Consider the following 20681-nt stretch of genomic DNA (forward strand, 5'->3'; position numbering starts at 1 on the left):
CTTGATGAAGGCACTGAATTCAGAACCATTTATGCTCACAACAGCCACATTACAGGTCCTGTCTGTCTGTGTGGCAGGAATGTACATTTTCTGTATCTTTTCATGTTGTTTTGCATTATGGCACCACAATTTTGTTGTCCTGTTAGCACTATCACAATTATAAGCATTAAATACAAATTCCTTTAGCTCAAAAAATATTGTGTGTAAAAAGTAGTAGGGGAAAATATTTGCTGAACATTAAAGACTCTCTCTTTAGTCTAAAAACCTGAGCTAGGAAGTGAGCTAGAAGACCCATGTGAGAGCAGCCTGAAAATACTTCTGCCTGTAGAGATGCTTTTGCATTTCTGAATGCATTACACTGTCACAAGGAATCCCCAAACCTGACTAAAACCTTCAGATGTTTAATAATCACACAGACCTCTACCTTTAGGCAAAATCTCTGTTCTAGTGCTTCTACACTTTCTGATGTAGAATAATGGTTGCATCTCAGTAGATATGTATATATGTCTGCTTACTGTATTTAATACACACAATGTGTTATTGGTTAAAACGTATATATTGGTAATCAGCAGCAGCCCCAAAGAAAGTGAATGAAAGGGCTAAAAGCTCTGTCGCTGTTGGTGTCTAATGAAGTGCCTTTAGCAGGTGTGTGCTGATTTGGGACCACAAAGGTCAGACTTGTGCTGAGCTGTGCATTATATTTGAAGCCCAGAAGAAATTACAATCTGTAGTACAGTTCACAACCTGTGTGAAATGAAACTTGATTAAAGTAATACAAGTTGTTAGCTCTGAGATGGTTCTTTATGTGAAAAGAACAAAACCCACCACACATAACTGTGCAGTATAAAGAGCACTGAAATTTCCTCATGTGCATTTAAAACAGTGCTTAGCATTGTAATAAAATACACGGTTCAGTTATAATGTGGGGTCAGTAATGCAAAGAGCGAGAAGAATAGCGTTAAATTAAAGAAAATGAGAGATCTGACTGACTATCAGTTTAGCACTATTACTCATGATGAGAAGTAAAATGAAGTTCATGACCCCATCTACTCCGCCTCTACTCTCTGCTCCTTCGTGTCCTTCATCAGAAGACACTTCCTCAAGGAGATTCATAAATCCATAGTTTTCTCCAATGAATCGGCACACACTTATTCTAACTGTTCTAACCATAATACTTCTATAAACAGAACAAGAAAAACTGCTACTCTGAGACAAGTTACTATGCCCTCTGCTTGTGACTGACAGATGTTTGGTATTCTTCTCTTAAACTCGATAGTGACATTTTCACAGCATTTATTCAGTTTATTTGTCCGTATAGTGTTGTGCACATTTCCATTATTACATATAGTACACAGCAAAGAAGAATCAAATAGTCCTCATAATGCATATGGCCTATTTGTTACCTGTAGTAATAAGCTGGTACCAGTTTATTTCAGCTTGGAGAATAACCTGATCTTTTCCAGAAAGCAGCTACCACTTAGATTTTCATAAGCAAGAGTACTAACAGGATCTTGGGTAAGACACTTATGCTATAGAGAAATCCATCTTGCAATAATAGCTATTAAGAGCCATAAACTAATTGTAGATAATGGCCTACCATTCAGCAGCAGTAATTCAGCCACTTTATCAAGATATATGGATTTAAGTTGACCACTTTAAGACCTCAGTATGCATGGAGAAAATGGCTTAGATTGTGAGAAGACTTGTTAAAAGTAGCAAAGATGATCTTTGGTCGCCTACAGATTATGGCATTTAATTAATAGTCTAGATTTCAAGCGAACTTTCAGTGACCTCCTATTACAAACAAGACAGTGATGCAAAACAGCCAGCAGGCCCCGAGGGGCTGGGGCAGCAGAGCAGGATCAGCTGAGCAACTGGGAGGTCTGGTCCCGCTCGGGGCTTCTAAACTGATAAATGGGAACTGGGGTGCACTGCACCATGCAGGACAGAGAGTCTGGGAAAATGTGGCTTGTTTGATGGGCCTTGTCTTCAGAAGAAGAAAGGCCAAAGAACTGTAAATGGAAGATAATATGGCCTACGGCAAGAAAAAATACATTTGAATATGTGGGCAATGGGTACGAAGTGCTATCGCTTCCTGCATGTAACCGTTTGGAGGACGTGCAAAGGAGCTGGTGTTGAGGATCAGAGATTTTTCACATAAAGGGCGGTTGGCAACCAGCTTTTCTTTGCATCAGTCTCAGAGCTGCATGATAACCGTAGGACATGAATTAGTCAACATGAGCTATAGGTGTGAGTGAGTTATAGTTGAGTTCATTTCTTGCTTTGCCTTCCATCTTCTGAGGATTGATTAAAAGAGAAACTAGCAGAACCTAGAATAAGCCATTCCTTTCTGATCTAGTCTTAACACCAAGTATTTTCCTGCTTTTCTTCCATTTTGTCAGTCATGCTTGGGGTAAACCAATAAATTCACACCCTGCCTACTCTGATGATCCTCTGCTCCCCTCACTTGTTGGAGTTGTTAAGCCTTTCCAGATGTTACAGCATAGTTTTCAGAAGGTTCCAGTGGCTGTCTCCTTACTCCTTCCCAAACATCTCAAATACCAACCTGCCTGGTGGTTTTCCACTTCACTCCACAAAAACACATTTCAATATAAAAATAAATTAAGATAGAAAGTGTACACAGCTATGCCTTCATGTTAGGTTTTCTTTTCTTTTTTTTTTTTTTCTTTGATAGAGCTATGGGAAACAGGGTCAGATTAGAAGGTTAAAAGGAAAGAAACTTAAAACACTGTGGTCTAATTAGTAGTCTTAAAAGGCAAAATAGAGTGACCCACTCTGGTATGCTAAGAGTTATGAAGACAGTAAGTAAATATTTCAGTAGGAAGATTGGCATCAATATTTAATTAATGAATTAATGCAAAGATACCAGTCTGATATAGAAAGCATCGAGGCTTCATGAAAGGTAGATTATTTATTAAAGACATAGTGTCTGGGTCCCTAATACAGAGAGAACAGCCCTGGCAGGGGTGTGGAAGAGGAGGAGTGGGATGAGGTGGGCTCTTCTCGCTTCTGACATGGGGAATATGTGGCACTGGGTGAGGCTATTTCATGCTATGCATGCCTTAATAAATGCATAGGGAGATGTTTATAAAAGTATTTGAGCAGTGAGGGAAGCACAAACTGCAGTAAGACAAAACATATTAACAGTAGGAAATATTACAAAACGGCAGTTCAGCCCAGGCAATTCTGAAACAAATGGCATAAAGCAACATGTTACAGAGGAAAGCGAATAAAGGCTCTCGACATGAAAATGATGCATGAAGAATGCCAGTTTCATAGTCCTGAGATGCTGCCTGGGTCTTCAAAGACACATCCACACCTGTTGCCTATTTGAGCATAGAAATCCACTGTTCAGGTTCAGCTAACAGGTAGGTTGGTACCCCAATTCCTTCTTCCATGGCTGAGAACGTAAAAGTGTGCTGTGGTTTAACCCCAGCTAGAAATACAACCATGACAGCTGCTCACTCACCCTCTCTCCCACCCCCCCGAATATGGGAGAGAATCAAAAGGAAAGGGAGAAACTTGGATTGAGACAAACACAGTTTAATAAAATAACAAAATACTAATACACTACTAGTGTATATATATATATACACATATATATATATATATAAAAAGTAGAAATAAAAGATGCTCAAGGCAATTCCTTACAAACACACTGAGCAGCCCATCCCATGAAAACAGCACCTGGTCCCAAAGCCAATCCCAGAGAGAGAAAAGAGAGGAAAAAGGCAGAAAGGCTCAGAGCCCTCTGCAAAATGGCAAAAAAGCCCAACTAAATGTCCCACACAGAACTCCCCTTTCTCGAGAGAAAGAGCAAGCAAGAGCAGGGATGTCTGAGAGAGAGAGCGGAAGAACCCGACTCCTTAAATATGGAGCACGATGCCAATGGGATGGAATACTCTTATTGATCAGTCTGGATGTCAGTCAAGCTCTGCCTTATCCATGCCCCCCTTCCTCGATGCCTTCCACCTGTGGGCAGAGCGCTCAGAGTGTCCTTGGCTCTCAGACCAGAGCAATTGAAAACATTAGCTCTGTGCTGGGGTGTTATCTTTTGTCTTCAAACTAAGTTGAAATAATAAGCATGCTAGCTATGGAAAAGAAAGATTTCTAACTGCATGAAGAAAATTAACTCATTCTCAGTCAAACCAGCACAAAATGCCGAAGACATTTCTGTGATGCAGACATTTTTTGAGAATTGTGAAGGGTTTCTTTTTTTTTCAAGGGATAAATGAACTGAACACAGGAATTTTCTAATAATTCCCTTTGCAGCTCATGTCACCTGGAATACCTATTTCCTCAGGCAAGCCCTTCATCCTCCAGTCTCTCATCATTAAATCCCTGTCTTTGTCATGGCAACACCTGCCATACCTCCTCCTTACCTTCTCCCCCTGCGAGCATTGCCTGACCTCTCTGTCTGGTACCAACAGTGCTCCAGTAAGACTGTAATTCCTTTATCAATTGGACCCACCTCACCCATTATGGGAACACAACTACCTGTAAAAAAACACAGAGCATGATGCACAGTGATGCTGTACAATGGCGGGGACATGAATCAAATGTCTGAGAGATGAATAAAAACAAGGTAAATTTAAATAGGAGAACATGATTAGTGAAGGTGGAATTAGGTTTGGACACAAGATAAGACCCCATCCATCTGTGAAAAATGCCAGAAGATTTTTTTAATGAGATTTTCAGTTATAAACATTGAGACACCATCAGTCCTAGAGGTGATAAGATTAGAATTTGATTGTGCACAGTTATGAGAATAGAAGCGTATATAGAGAACTGACCTACTGTAGAAAAGCAATTAGTCTACAGGGTGACTAATTGGCAAAGAAAACAGCTATACAAAGTATCTCATGCCAAAAAAACAAAAAAACAACCAACCAACCAAAAAAAACCAAACACCCCCCCTCTGTTATAATTTAACAAACACTTGTAGATAAAATTGCGGTTATGGATGACTTGAGGCATAAAATGTTATAAAAGAAGAAATTAAAGCTCTAATAAATTAATGTTGCTTGAACCAATATGCTGTTAGTCATAATGCATTGAAAAGGACAGGACAATTAAGGAATGAGAAGGGAATTACTTCTGGGATCTAACGTCTAGATGTCATGATCTGAAAATCAAAACCAACTTTGACACTTGACTTTGAGAAAGCGGGTTAGGAGAATTGTCTTCAAAATGGACCAATTATACATAAGCAAAGACTTATGAGGGTCAATTTTAGAGTTACACTAGTATGCACCTGTTAAGTCCTCATATGCCACATAAAAGGTGTTTTATAAGGACCAAGGAGCCTTTATCTCCACTGGGACTGGCAGCTTCTCCTCTCCTCTGGTGCAGTGGGCAGGTTTGTACAGGTGGGCACTGCTGTCATGTCCGTGATGCCAGTGGACCTTACCCAACCACACGTATGTCAGCTGTGCTGCCCCTGCCTCACCTGTACATCTGCCTTTTGCTGTGTAATTGTATTTTAGGTCTTGCCAAAAGGCAAGGAAATGGTATTGGGCTCAGCATTGTGGCTATGTGGCTGCTGACTCATGGCTGGTATGTTTAATTGGTGAAATAATAATAGGGTTTGCTTGACTCTCCTTGCCAAAGAACCTTTTTAGAAACCGTGACCCTAATATTTGAGCCTCAGAGTTATGCACTCTTGGCACTGGTTGTCTGTAGCTGACCCATCTGTTATTTCCATCTGCTCATCTTTTACTTTCAAGTTTACAAGTTAGGTTCTGAAATGTAATTCAGATCCCATTGCACCATTTTTGTCTTTCCATTATGCAGCTTATTTGGTGTGGAAAATTGAAAGTTTAGTGCTAAATAGTTGTTAGCTTCTACGCTAATTAATTTCCCCTAAATGAAAGAGAGAATTTTCTTAAAATACGTATCTCTCTTTTCTGAACCTCCCCCTCAAAGGATCTGCGTCATAGACACCTTTGTTTCACTAATTAATTCCATTACCATTTATCTTCCTTCAAAGAGCCCCGTCACTGGTTATCACAGAAGCAAAGAAAGTGCAATGAAGTAAATTTCTAAGGAATTTAGATTTAATGATTGTATGGACAACAACCTTCACAACTGTCTTTTGAGAGCAATCCCTACTGTGACCACAAAGCAAGTTTTGCTCAGGCACCTTGCCATAGTTCTATCTCATATTTTAAACAGGTACCTCCAGTGCTGCTCTCTCAAGGAGGAAATATTTGATACTTTCTCTTCAAGTGTAACAATCATGTGATAATAAGTACAGTAAGTACAATATTTTTTCCCAGGAGTAGTAAAGTATGTGAAGTAAATTGTGTGTTCATGGGCACTCAACCTAGTGACATACTGACAGTATCTGCATTGTTCATATGTGCAACATAAAGGGGTTGACAAACTTTAATGTGCAGACTACTCTGTACCAAAAAGAAACAAACAGGTAAGTATTGCATGAAAGAGGATATGTGCAATCTAAAGCTTCTTGTCTGGATGCAGATTTCTTGGAGGGCTCTCTACACATGACCTCAGTACCCAAATGAATACCGAATTAAGCCCAATGGGCCACCCTGGCAACATTTGCTCCCATCAACAACTTGTGCTGTGCATTGGGAGATTTGGCCATGGTTGGGTAAGTCGTGATGACTTCAGTGGAAATTTGAAGGGAGCTCATGAGTACAAACATTATTACTGCAGCAGAGACTTAGTGGAGCAACTTGTCCAAAATGCACATTAGTCCCTGGTAAAATCCTTCACAAAGAGCAAGCCCCAGGGTGTGCGTGTGACCTACATAGGGCGTGTGGCTTGGGCTTCGCACGGCAGTGAGGTGAGTTACAACCTGCCAGCAGTGATGGCAGATTTGTCCTCTTAAATCCCTGCTGTTTAGCTAAAAGTTGGGCACATAGTGGGACTGTCTTCCCACAGGGAGAGAGAACTGGGCAGGCCGAGGGTTGGTCTCTCCATCTTAAACCGTAAATGGTCCCACCAAGATGTCTGTTGGAGTTGCCTACCAACAAATGTAACCATGACTAAAACATGTTTTTTGTTGCAAGATACTAAATAAAACCAACCATTTGATAAAACCAATATATTTTGGTATAATAAAATACATCAGGTATGAGATATTTTATGAAAATGTTTAATTCAACTGTTTCTTTGGAATGTAGTAGTCATAGTTTGGAAATTTAAGTTACAGTTCAGTTCTATGTGATTTTTTTTTTAATGCTACTCAGTGTCTGAGAATACAAATGTCATTTAAAATTAAGGCTTCGCTGTTCATTTTGAAACAACAATTTACAAGTGTCATATTGTCATAGAAAATAAAAATTTCTGTAAAAAAAATTTGCACAAAGTTTTATGATGGTACAAAACATGAAGCAATAATATACCAGTAAAATGAAATCATTTTACTACAGAAGATTTTTATAGTTTTTCAATAAAGAAAAAAATATGTTATTTTACACTTTAAAAATTATGAAACAATCTAAAACAATATAAACGGAACATTTTGTAACACTGCCTTTACAAATTAATAACTTTATAAACATATAATTTTCTTAAATATATTTATCAGTGCAAGATACTTTTCAATGTAAAGTTGCAGTATCATTTTTCCTTTACTGAAGGGCAGCTTTCATTCTATTACCTTCAGAGAAATCAAATCTTCAGTGCTAGATCCTCATTATCTTAGTAAGGTCTGGAAAGCACAAAGGAGATGTATTTCTTTTCATGTACTCTATTCTCAGTATGTTAAAAGAAGAAAAGAAACCACCAACCACCAGCTTTACTCTTCAAATAGATCAAGACCAAGAGCTGGTCTAGAATCTATTGAAATACACGGGAATATTTCAAAAGATTTTGGGCTTGAGCTCCTCAATGGGATTTTCTCTTCAGGGCAGTATATGCATGTAACTCTCAGTCAGGTTAGTGAACTAGAAGTTTTTTCAGTTAAGAAGAACAGACCCCAACATCTGGATCACACAGTGGTGGTATGCTGAAAATAGTTTGGAAGAATCCTTTTTTTCTTTGGGTTAAATAACTAGATGCTTTGACTGTTTTGGTCAAATTACACTGTTGGACACAAATGAAAATTCTGCCTCTGCCAAAGTGTCACTTGGGACACTTCATGGACCAATTTTTAGGCCAGACTTTCAGGTCTTAGGTGCTCTGTCTCACCTTCTGGAGGACCCAAAATCTAGAGCCTGGAGAGGCAACTCTTCCAATTTAGGCACATAAAGTTTGATGGCTTGAAGTGGGTGTTTGAATTTTCACTGCAGCCTTTGCCTTTAGGACTCCTTTGAAGTAGCAACTATCCATTCTTTTTTTTCTGTTCTGTCTTCCTTTAAAGTATTTTCAACTTCAAAACTCCTATTTTTACCTCCTATCTCCCTCCCTTTTCTTCAATGTCTAGGTTACTGGTGGATTTCCTACAGACTTTTCTGGTTTATGGTTCATATTTGTATAATGATATGCTTTAAAAATTTAGTTGATAAATGGTGGTAGATATTGTTGCTCTAGAAATTCAAGGCTGAATTAACCCCTTTTTAGTCCTAATCCTGGACAGGATACTCCATTGCTCTGCTACAAAAGCAATTTTGGAAAAGACTAACTCAGAAAGTCACAATCACTTCCCTGACTCTACATGAGGAATTCAGTGAGGAAAAGCATGAATTCAGCACTTTGCAGGACGTTCCTTTCCCCGTGTTTGCACCGACTTTATCTGCTGGTTGGTAGATACCCAGGGGAAGGTTAAAGCTGCCTTCTCCCACTGCCTTACCAGTTATGGCTCTGCTGGGTGTGGGTCATCACACAAAACATGGAGCATCCCTGGGCACCTGTGGGAGGGGAGTGGCCCCTCAGCCCTTTGCATCCACCTATGCACCCCTGTGGGAAACATACTATTGTTTCTTCTTACCCTGTTGGACCAGCTGCATAGGCTGTTGAATGTTAGTTGTCCAATAATATTTATCCTAAAATAATAAAAAATTACGATGTAATTGTCAAGCGCATTTTTTTGACAGCTCACACTACTCAGCTCGCTGCATCTGTCACTATCTGCACCTCTGGTCAAACGGAAACCTCCTGGTGTGAAATGCTGGGTAGATGTAACAGGATGGTAAGAACATACCCTACATACATGGTGGGATTTTATTCTGCCCTCAGTACCCGTGTGTAAGCCCAATTAGCATTGATTAGCATGAAAATACACATTTACTGAGAGAACAGGACTCTGGGTTCAGGTAGGGGCAGGAGGAGGAAAGTTTCTCAATTTTAAAGGCAATCTTATCAGTAAGGGAATAATTTTCCCGAGTGTAATTAACAGGCAAGCTGTTCAGGATAAAAGATATGTTTCATGATTTCAGGAAAAAAGATACTGTCACTTTATGCTGTTAAGAAGAAACCCAAAGTTCAACTTTGGAGGGTAAAGTTAAGAATTTTCCCTTATTGTTTAACACAAACTCTAATAAAATCCTTTGCCATTACCAGCAAGTTAAAGCTGCAAGTTTTCTTTCCTTGGCAATGGCAAATGCTTATGCAATCTACTCAGAGAGAGGAAGAGAGAGAGAAAGAGAAGAGAAAGGGAGAGAGATTTTACATTTTGAAAATACATTCTATATGAAAGAACAATAAAAGGGGATATTGCAGCTTTATACAAAAGGGTCAAGAGACATGAAGTTGAAATACAGAAAGCAGAACAATCAAGCCAGGTTGTCAAATCTGATTAGCCCTTGCCTTACTGAGGCTACTTTCTTACACTAAAATATACTTTTCTTTTAGTCAGTGAGCCACCAGAATATGATTAAAGACAAGGGCATAACTGGAGAGAAGCAGAGTTGTGGTTAATGTTAACACAATGAGAAGCAGTACAAACAAAAAGGCACTTGAGAGGACATACACTAGCCAGTGCCAAGGACTTTTTTGTTTAGTTTTTAGGCAGTACACTCGGTTACCAGTTGTGTCTAACGATGGCACATACTCTTTTATGGAGTTCACAAGCACAAAATTTAGTACAACACTGAAAAACATCAATAAAATTTGACTGTATTGCTTCGTAAACAGAGCTGACACACTATATTGGTACTGATGCAGTAGTACTTTCAAAAACATCCTAACCCTTCTTTGCCTATGCACAACACGAGCAATTATACACAAATACAGGTGCAGGAGTCCACTAAATTGCTGTTACTCCAATATTTTCTGGGCACTGAGCTACAGACAGCATGTCCATCCAAGGGACCCCACTGAATACATTTTGTGACAGCATCTTGGATTTTGCACAGTAAAACCAAAATTATCCATTAACAGAAAACAAGAGAGGGAGAGAAAGAAAGACAAAATGAACTATAAGTCAATCATACTTGGTCTCAACACCAGCGTTTGATTATTTCAAATAAAACCAAAAGAAAAAGCAGACTGTACATGATTCAGATTGTTAACACAGATTGTTGTCCATGTTTATCGGTTACACACTCATTGAAGCTCCTGAGAAAAGCTTGGCTCAGTGTCATCAACGCACTTTTCAGCCTGTACAGTAAAAGAAGATCAACAGTTCCCCAGCACGACCGAGCTATGTCCTTCCATCCCGATTCTCTGAAACTTCTCCAGTTGCTTTATACCTTCATGCTTCCGAGTATGAATTCTGTGTGTTTAGTTTATCTTTTTTCAGTTTTACACCATCAACCAGTTCAAAATTGTAATTCTCCAGTGCAGACAAGTTCCTCTCTGACATCCCATTGTGCCAACAGGCACAGTACAGAACAACTCCACAGATGGCTCCTAAAAGCACCCCGAGTGCACTCATGGCTATGATGGTAATAAGGATTGGATCTAGGGTCTTCAGGACGTTGCCTGGTTTCCTGGAGATGTTATCATCGTAGTCCTCGCCTGTATGGTATGGAGGTGTAAACCCTGAAATGGAGTAAAGGATTGCAAAGTCTTCAGAACTGATTCTAGTTAGTTTTGTTTGATGAGTTGGAAATTTGGACAAATGACATCGAGCTTTTGACAGAAATTGCTACATAATTTGAAAACCTAGCTTCTACCTGAAAACTGCAGGGTATTTCAAAAAGATGGACCTAATTGAGAGGTGTTTGGCATGAATTCAACTATCGTCTTGATGTTGTCTGTACAGCAGGTGAAGGGAACATAGAGGATTTATAAAGAGCTTGCTAAAACTTGATAAATCATTAAACCGTTTGTAAATTTTTGTGTAATTGTGACATGTTGCCATTATGAAATTGGGTCCATCTTTCTGAAACACCATGTATAATATGGCCCAAATACTGTTTGATTTTTTTCAGACTGTTGTCCAGTCCTTGAATCTGCTGCATGTTAGTAGGGGTGTGATTCTGCCTTGGATTAAGTGGTACGCTGGGGAATGAATGACCAGACCTTTTGATTATATTTTGCCAGCTTGCAGTAATTTAGCACTAAAATGTTAATTAAATCTTGTTCAGGTCAGTGAGAATGTTTATAGCCTTAGACATTGGTTGGGAATCTCCAGCCGTTTTGCATCCATCTCCACTGACTTCAGGATTAGACCTTGAAATAGTGACTGAACTGACACACAAGAGCAGTCTCCTGCCTCACGTAAAATATTCACTGGGTATCACAATGCTTTCCCTCAACCCTTTCAGTTTATAAAAGAGACCCAGTAAACTTGCAAACCCTGCTAATTGTTACAGGAAAAGACAAACAGTCTTTTTTGGACAAACCCTGCTTTCACTGAAATCGATGATAGCAATCCCGTTGACTGTAACAAAAACTTATGCTCATCGCCTGAAAAATGCAAGTATATTTTATTATTGGGACAATATGACAATTATGATCTATTTAATGATCCATTTACAGCTATCATCATTGAAAATGATAATGCTTTGGTAGACTGGTCATAAAATGACATTTTCAACCAGGTCTGTGAAACAATTAGCCTGGAGAGTTTTGAGCCTAATTACCTCGACACTGTGCAAGTCGTAAGTTGTAAGAGGCAATAACAGCTGTTTCTTCAGCTGTGGACAAGCCTTCTAGACAACAAAATATTAAGGAGCTATAGTTTGCATGGAAGTATATGTGTACAACGTAGCAAATTACATATATGAAATTTGTAAGGTTTAAGATAGGTATAAATAATAAAAAGTCTGTAAGATTATATGACATAGAAGAATAAACTTATTACATTCTTCAAATAAATGTAGACTTTCTTAGCATCTGATCCAGATAAATCATAAAACCTTAATACAATACGCAGTTAGAGAGCTAATCTATAAATAAATAATCAGAATGCACAAATTTACATGAGAATACACTTAGAAATTAATTCCCTTTTAACAATAACACAGTTTTTACCTGTTTGATTACTTTCTGGGTCGTCTTCTTCGTCTATTTCATTCTCCACGTCAGTTGATTCTAATGAAGCAAAAAGAATTGACATTGATTATTAGGGTTACAAACACTGATTGACTATGATGCTAGCAATAATGGTACAGCAGATTTTCCTGTGTCAGAGCATCATTATGTCAGCTTGACAGAACTGTTCATTATGATGGGCTCTGAAAATTAATGGAGAAAAAAAGAAAGATTTAAAAACTCCTCTCCGCCCAGTCTTGGCACAGTTATAGTTATCAGCAGGGGTTTTCCATGCCTGGGAAAGATAAATCAGTGTGATGAATTAGCATCTCATTCATGGTATTTACAATTTTGGAGCCCAATTCCATAACACTTCATCAGCATATGCATAGTTAATCACAGGAATAGTTTCACTGACTGCAATGAGACCATGTGTGTTTGGGCTTCAGACTGAGCTTTTGGCTTTAGCTTCCACAGGCCAAAATCCTTGCTCAGAATTAGGTTTGAACGAACCAAACATGTGGAGGTAGGAAAAAAGTTGCTTTCCTCTCTCATTTTGGAGTCAGGTAAACACCATCACTGTGAACCCAGAACCCTTCTGGGCACTGAGGACACTGCAGAAGGACCAAACAGTGTGTCCTGTCTCTCTTTCCTGGTAACTGTCACTCTGGTGGCATATGATGAACTGCAGAAACTGAACTGTGTGATAAAAAGTGATTGCACAGTTTTGTCATCCTGCAGTGAAATGACCATGTAGCTGAAGTCTGTCTTGTTACACTTAAAAGTATAGTAGCTACAAAAGGTAGCTAATTATTGGTCTCAGATATGTTGCCAACTCTGATGGCATAAGTTCGTCTTTCTAATGCTGATGATTCTCAGTTCTATTCCCTCTCCTACATAAAAGTCATGGCTTAATCTCCATCATGAAGGACAAGGTTCAGTTGCTTGTGTTAATCTGGCATTGCTGCTGCCAAATTACGTGCAGTATGCAATGTACATATGATCAGCAGTGACTGGAATAACTCAAGACTGACCAGAAATAAAAGGACTCAAATAGCATATCAGGAATAGCTTGGCTCAGATGTGGAAAAGGCCATGTTCTAACATTACTTTGTGTCAGGCATGTCTTGGAGGTGCTGACTACAGCAAATGAGTCACAGCAAACTCAGAATTACAGGACAGCAGAGGACAGTGTAAGGGACCATTTCACCTTGTCTGTGTATTCTATAAGGGTTTGATACAGTCCTTTAGAGTTCAAGTAGGCTTAGTAGTAAGTGATCTAAAAAGGATGAATAAATAAGATTGGATTTTGAGCATCAGCTAAAACAGGGAAGAGCACTAGGAAAAGTAGAGAAATTTAAAGAGACCAGCAATCTAAAATATAGGGAAAAATGTGAGAATGTGAATATGCTGTGACCCATGTCAGTAGGATGCCAGTTCTGATCCAAAATATTGCAGTTGCTGCAGTACTGAGACGACACCAGTGACACTTCATATGAATAAAGCTATGTGCCAGATCAGGATGTTTTCAGTGCAAAACTTCTTATATAGCCAATAATATCTATCCCTTTCTTACAGCTAAAACCAGCTATCGGAACAAAATAAATAATGTTTTGGCTGAGATTTCTATACATTCTTGCTAATTATACTTACTTCGGCAATCCTCTTGTGCTACGTGATTGTCAATTTTAATATCATCCACAGCAATTCCTCCAGTTCCTTTTCCAATTTCTCCCTCAATAACCACCTGCCAAATGAGACAATGTTTACATTGTTTTCATATTAATACACAATTGTAGCATTCAGGATTTCTTAGCTAACTGTTAACAGACATCTTCACTTATGATTCCACATCTTCATGTACTTTGATTGTGGCCTGCCAGCCTACACTGTATGCCCTTATGAACCTCTACATGTGCAAATGTTAATTTATATAATGTCATAACTTCATTTAAGATTTTTATATCAGCAGCAAGACTGTGGCAAGAATGCAGTTTTGTGATAGATGAGAAATGATTTCTAAAGTATTTATTTGGCCTTCGGTAACAAATTGCTTGTATCACTGTCATCTGAGATACCATGAAATATACCGCTATTATTACTGTCACAGCAGCAGCATCTCACCTGTAGGTATAATACTGTCTGCATAAATCCTTCAGCAGCATCTCCTGCTATGGTGTATAAAACATGACCAGCAAGGTCTTACTGGCCTTGGCTCTGTTAGTTCAGCAAGCTGAACTTACCTGATAGTGTTTCACAGACTTGTGTAGAAGAACACGTCCTTCCTTCCAGCTATTTGCCTGGTTCCCGCTCAGGGTCCACAGTACCTGGTCATATTCATCTGGCTTTTGGTACCGCAGTTTGATCTTCAGGGTGCCAACGTGTGGGCCGGACATGTGGTACCAGAAAGTCATGCAGTGGGCAGAATTCTGTGAGTAAATCACCGGGCTCAGCAGTCGGGCGACTTTGCCTTTCTGGCTTTCGTCAGCTTGTGAGTAAATGAAATTGCCATCTCCTACTGTGACAGAAGGACTGTGTTAGGAATAGCCACCAGCTTTCATTTTCTTTGCTTACCTAAGAAGTCCCAACCACCCCTGATCATTTTGCTTTTTTTTTCCATGTTGATAGGTCAAGTCTCACAGCCAGGAGAGTCAGAGGGCTTTGGTCTGGGAGCTCTAGGAAAGCTGAGGGCCACAGAAACGATCAGAGGGATGGATCACCTCTCCTATGAGGAAAGGCTGAGTTGGGGTTGTTCAGCCTGGAGAAGAGAAGGCTCAGGGGAGAACTTACTGTGGCCTTTTAATACTTAAAAGTGGCTTGTAAGAAAGATGGGGACAGACTTTTCAGCAGGACCTGTTACGATAGGACAAGGGGAAATGGTTTTAAACTAAAAGATGGAAGATTCAGACTGGATATGAAAAAGAAATTTTTTACAATGAGGGTGGTGAAACACTGGCCCAGGTTGCCCAGAGAGGTGGTGAATGTGCCATCTCTGGAAACGTTCAAGGCCAGGCTGGACAGGGCTCTGGGGAACCCGATCTAGTTGAAGGTGCCCCTGCTTATGGCTGGATGACCTTTAAAGGTCCTTTCCAACCCAAACCATTCTATGATTCACTGATTCCCTGATTTCTTCTGGCAGACTCCTTTGCTGTTCACTGGGCTGCTTTGTGCTGAGAGTGAACCCTAACAACATGTTTACTACATGGCACACACAAGGCATTCACTTTTGGTCAGGGAAGGAGGGAAGAGCATGTTTGGTGTGACAGCATATGCTCCGTTAGTCAGCGTGCACCTCCTGAAGAGAGCAAGCCCTAGTTCAGCAGGCTAGACGGAAATCCTTGGGGCCTACTCTACACTAATTGTGCAAAGAGCTACTTTTAATCTTTATTTAAAGTAATCTGCACTCAAGGAGGCAAGATTAGAATGGGAAGAACACTGGAGGATAAAGTAGCTTCGAAGAGCCCTGGTCAGAGATCATGAACTGAGATCTAAACAGTACTCACAAGCAGAGCCTGAGCATTGTCACAAACAATGCAAGAGTTGCTCCCTTGATTTTTGTAATAAGGTATTGAGCTCTGTATATTTGTGAGCCATTTCCCAAAAGAGTAAGATTATGGCTGGTATTTTCTGAAGAGCATAATGGATTTGTTATACATGTTGAAATCTGAACACCTAATACCCTTAACTTGGAAAATTACTTGCTTAATCACACTGGGAGAGAAGCACGTGGGAGTGTGATTAGTTTGGAAACAGAAAATTGCTAAGTAAGATACTGACTACAGAGAAGTGCTTCTGATTTACACCAGCCAGGCATCCATCCAGTCAGCTTTTGAACAGCTTCTTTGGAGAGAATTATGGTGGAAAAATACAAAGTTCATTCTGGTGTGTGTAAGAACAGATTGCGTGTGTAATGCACTCACACAAAAGGGTGGAGACAGGATTTACTGGCATTGATATAAGGTTATTTTGAAAGTAGGAAGGAGAAAATAATAGTAAGAAATACTATTCCTCAAAGTCTGTAATAAGTGTACATATCTCTGTTTATATCAATGCTTAAACAAAAGAAAAGTAAAAAAGAGGCAAAAGAAGATGTTTTGGAAGGGTGGTGTTTTGTTGTAATTGGTCTTTGCTTATACACAATATTCTTGAATTTAATTTGAAATAATGTATAATTGAGACTTGCTGGACTGTAATGGTATAGTCCAACACAATGAAATAATTAGGATGAGCATTGCTACTCTGGGTAGAATATGAAGGACAAGGTTAATAAAAGGTGAGACAGGAACAAAGAGGAGTGGGTTAAACCCAGTGGCTGGAAGAAGTGGCTCTAGTGTATGAGAAAGAGGAATTTTCTTCTGACATGAGAACATGAAACAAGGACACTTTTGTTTGGATTTTCTGTGGGCAGTCAGAGATATCCTGGTCACTAGGCATGTAGAAGTATCTGGTCTTTGAGAAAATTTCCTAGGGGAAGATGATGTTAAATTGCCAAAAAAATTTAGGCTTTTTTTATTTTTATTTTTTTCTATCTTCCTGCAGTAACATCTTGTTCAGCTTCTTCAGCAGGAGTGCTTGTGCCTATGTATTCTTTCCAACTTTTCTTTTGTGCAGCACAACATGTGCAAATCTCATCAAAGAATCGTGATAGGGAAATCCAAAAGGAGGAAAAAAGGAAAATAATCCCAGCATTAGGATGGCTGTCTCAGTTGGAGGACCTTACTCTGTCCAGATTTAATCGCATTATGAATAATTTGAAATGTCATACAGCGTATCCTGCTGTCTTAAAGGAATTACTGTTGAAGATAACTTTTGTGGAGTTTGTTCAGCTTTATACATGCGCAGCTGAGAGCAGGATGTGCCTGGGAGTTGCTTGTTGCAGTTCTCCCAATATATAGAGCGGCCTTGCTGTGTAGTGGTGGCACTGAGGGGCTTGGTTGGGATGTCAGTGCCACTCAGGCTGCTCATGGTCTGTGTTCACACCACTCATTCTGTACCTGCGGGCAGGTGAACGGCAAACGTGGCAGGTAAAGGTGACCTTAGAGTTGAAGGAAAATTTTCGAAAATATTGAAAGTGCAGTAAGGAGCAGAAGTGGCTGCCTCTAAGACTTACTAAAGCTACAGCTAATGGAACAAATAAGTCTTCTGCACTAGCAGGGCCCAGAGGAAACAACAAAATCTCATTTGAAGAATATAATTTCTTCTTCTCCTGACTGAAGACAGGTTCGGTCTCTCTATAATCCTTGGTGTCAAAGTGCAGATAGCTCTCATTTCGAGAGTATTATTGCAGTGCTGGGTCAGGAACTCTGTCTTCATTGTCTTAATTAGAGCTTTACTTATGCATGCCTTTTAGGTTTTGTCAGTCTCTGGCTAACATAGCTTTTAACCTCTTTTCAATGTCAGATCCTACCGAGCCATTTCACTTTACATCAATTTTTCCACCATTACAGCCTTCACTTCAGCTAACTACATTTAGTTAATTTGATGCCATTTATTTGTACAATGCCATTTATAGTCAAAGTATTATAAGTTTTTTTTTTTTTTTTTCTGAAACTACTGTACTTGTCTTAAGATTCAATTGAAAGTGTCTCAGATTTTAAAAAGTCCAATTTTGTCTAATTTCCTTGTCATTCTCATTAGGCAAAGGGGTTGCAGAAGTGGGAAGGCGGATTCATCTCAACACATTTGATTAATCTGCACGTATGCAGGAGAGAACGCTAAAGCGAGAGGCTGTGCAGGTCACACAGAGCCTGCCCTTCTCCACTACCCAGCAGCATATTTATTGCCTAATTATGCAGAGCCATGAGTTAAATACTACAAAACCAACCAATCAATTTCCCAGGGTGATATTTCTGGTAAAACTGTGTGTGAGCAGAGGCATGGCTATGATCTCCAACTCCTGCTGGAGAGGAGAAGGGCATGAAAATACATTCATCTGGGAAGTCTCACTTACAACACCTTTCTGTGGTGGGCAGTCCCTGTAACTACAAACAGGAACAATGTGTGGTTTGTTTATGACTGAATCACTTGGTAAGTGATATTTCCAGAATATTTGACCATTCAGAATTCTTTTCTACCCCAGATTATGGTTATCCAAAGGCAAGACAGGAGAAGAGACTATCTGCAACTCCTGACAATAAATGATCTTTATTTCCCAACAGAAAGGACAATTATAGTTAGTTGTGACTACATCTAACAGGTTAGGTTGCCTGGAGAGTCATCTTTGTGACTCTACAGGTTTTAAGTATCATATACTCTCCTCTGGTTTTGGCATGCATGTTAGTATTAAAAAGAATAACCTCTTCCCATGTAAAATGGCTAAATCATGAACTCATGTTTACCTGTGTGGTCTTGAATTGGCCCAGTTTTGCTGGTCAGGATTGCCCACTTTAAGTCCACCTGGTTGTCGTGCTCCCAGTGGCACAGAGTCTTTTGGGATCCCCAGCCAAAGGCACAGTTGAAGTTGTAGAGTGGCAGCTCTGCAGGCAAAGAGGAAAAAGAAGGGACAAAATGTGATTATTGATTGTGTAATTCAGATTTGGTACTTCAAAACCAAATGCGTGCATTTGACCATTAACAGAATGATTCCTGATTGAAAATCTGAAAAGCCATAGCAAGAGCAGTCCTGCTGGGAAACAGATGAAAAATGACTGTTTCTAATAAGTGGTGTGGTTGTTTCTTGTCTCTTTATGACCCATATTTTGGGATTTTTTGTGGTTAGATTAATGCTTCTGATTTGCCCACATTAGCTGATAACTGTGTTGTAACATATATGACTCAAAGAGAAAGCTCTGGCTTGCTTATCAGATCTATTTGATGGTTGGTAATATCTATTTGTACCATCACTGTCCAACGTTTTGCCACAGCTCACAATAAGATTTGGACAAAAAAGAAAGAAAGGGCAGAAACACAAATGGAATGTCCTTGGCAGGAAAGAATTTCTGGTGAAATGTATAGTGTGTGGCTTCAGTAAGGAACTTATTTCAGCATCTTCCAGACATTTCAGTGGATCCACAAGATGGCAGCATTGAAATGGATAAATTGAGATGGAAAAGGGACAAATGTGGCTGATTGCCAAATGAACTCAAAATAAGCTTCAAAACAAGCTCCATGTAAAACAAGGGAAGTCTGGTATTATGGTCAGGATGAGATCATATCTTGTTTTCAGCTTCTCTTCAATTCTGCCCAAAGGTTTAATACATAGTAGCTTATTTTCTTCTATTGAACTTGGAATTTGAATGGAAAGATTATACAAAGATAGCATATAAATCCCTTGCATTTCTTATTTTCAGAAGCAGTTTGAAATCTTTTGAGCTTTTGGTTCCTACCCCACTGGTATGAACCTTTACCTCACCTTGAGCAATGAGAACTCCCAGTAGAGCAATACCCTTCCCACAGTAATGTGACCAAATCCTGAAGTCTTTTCTCAGGCATGACTCATGCCTTATTAAAGGAATAACTTAGGTTTACTTTAATGAGATGCTTTGTGCAAGTATGAACTAAGAACAAAGGACTCTGTGCTCCCATCAGTATCAGCTCTGGGGGAAGAATTGTGTTCTTTTGCTTTCTTGCCCATTATATATGTATAACAAAAAGCCAGGAAAGATAATGCAGCTGCTAGAATGTTTTGTTTATTGTGGGAAAATATGGATAAATATGGGAAGTGTGTTGGGACCTGTGGCTGGCCAGACCTTTGAGGTGGAGTTCTTCCAGTCTGAAGAGGCAAAGACCTCCTCCATGTAGTGAGCTGCCCAGGAAAGGCTGGAAATGCTTTTGAACTCACAATCCAGGTTTTAATGGAACAGTAAACTAGAATAATCATTTTATCAACACCGAGAAAACCCCAGGTGAGTAGGTTGAGACAGAATGGATATAAAAAGTGTTCATCTATCATCCTCTCTTTGCCTGCTGTGTCCTTGCTTGACAAGTCCTTGCTCCAAGACACAGTTTTAACTCAACTCGGTGGATTCCTACATTGCAGCCACTGTGCCCTCTCCCCCCTGGCCCCTAGAAAATTTCCTTCTTGCAGCAGAGAGTGTATGGCAGCTCATGCCCCTCTCCTCTGCCTGTCAGAACCACGGCGGTGCTGCAGCATCTCTTCGTTCTTTGCTCCTTCCTTTCATCTGCCCCATCCCGCCTGCTTCCCCCCTCCCTCCCACTGGCCTCCAGAGGGGTCTGCTCCACATTGTCACGAATACAGAATCCTAAGTGGGAATAAATGAATTAAACAGATAATGTCTGGCACAGGAATTCAATGTGGAGAAAACACGTTTCCTGGAGGATCCTAACTCTTTCCAGGAAAGGGGCGGATCGTGGTGAAAGATCTCTCTTTG

General features: G+C 39.7%; 1 protein-coding gene across 4 annotated transcripts in view; it reads right to left on the reverse strand.

Moving 5' to 3' along the window:
- Window positions 1-7128: 7128 nt before the first annotated feature.
- NRP1 (neuropilin 1) overlaps window positions 7129-20681 on the reverse strand; it is a 116210-nt gene continuing 102657 nt past the window's right edge. For 2 of the 4 annotated variants that reach the window (XM_065830826.2, XM_065830824.2), the window contains exons 14-18: window positions 18690-18827; window positions 14595-14866; window positions 14005-14098; window positions 12352-12411; window positions 7129-10914 (exon numbers count right to left, since the gene is read on the reverse strand). In XM_065830826.2, coding sequence (XP_065686898.1) covers window positions 10625-10914; window positions 12352-12411; window positions 14005-14098; window positions 14595-14866; window positions 18690-18827 — 854 coding nt within the window. In that variant the 3' untranslated portion in view covers window positions 7129-10624. Of the gene's footprint in view, window positions 10915-12351; window positions 12412-14004; window positions 14099-14594; window positions 14870-18689; window positions 18828-20681 lie in introns of all 4 variants that reach the window. The other 2 variants (XM_065830825.2, XM_065830823.2) reach the window with 1 other exon arrangement.

The sequence above is a fragment of the Patagioenas fasciata genome, chromosome 2, assembly GCF_037038585.1.
Source record: "Patagioenas fasciata isolate bPatFas1 chromosome 2, bPatFas1.hap1, whole genome shotgun sequence".
NCBI lineage: Eukaryota > Metazoa > Chordata > Aves > Columbiformes > Columbidae > Patagioenas > Patagioenas fasciata.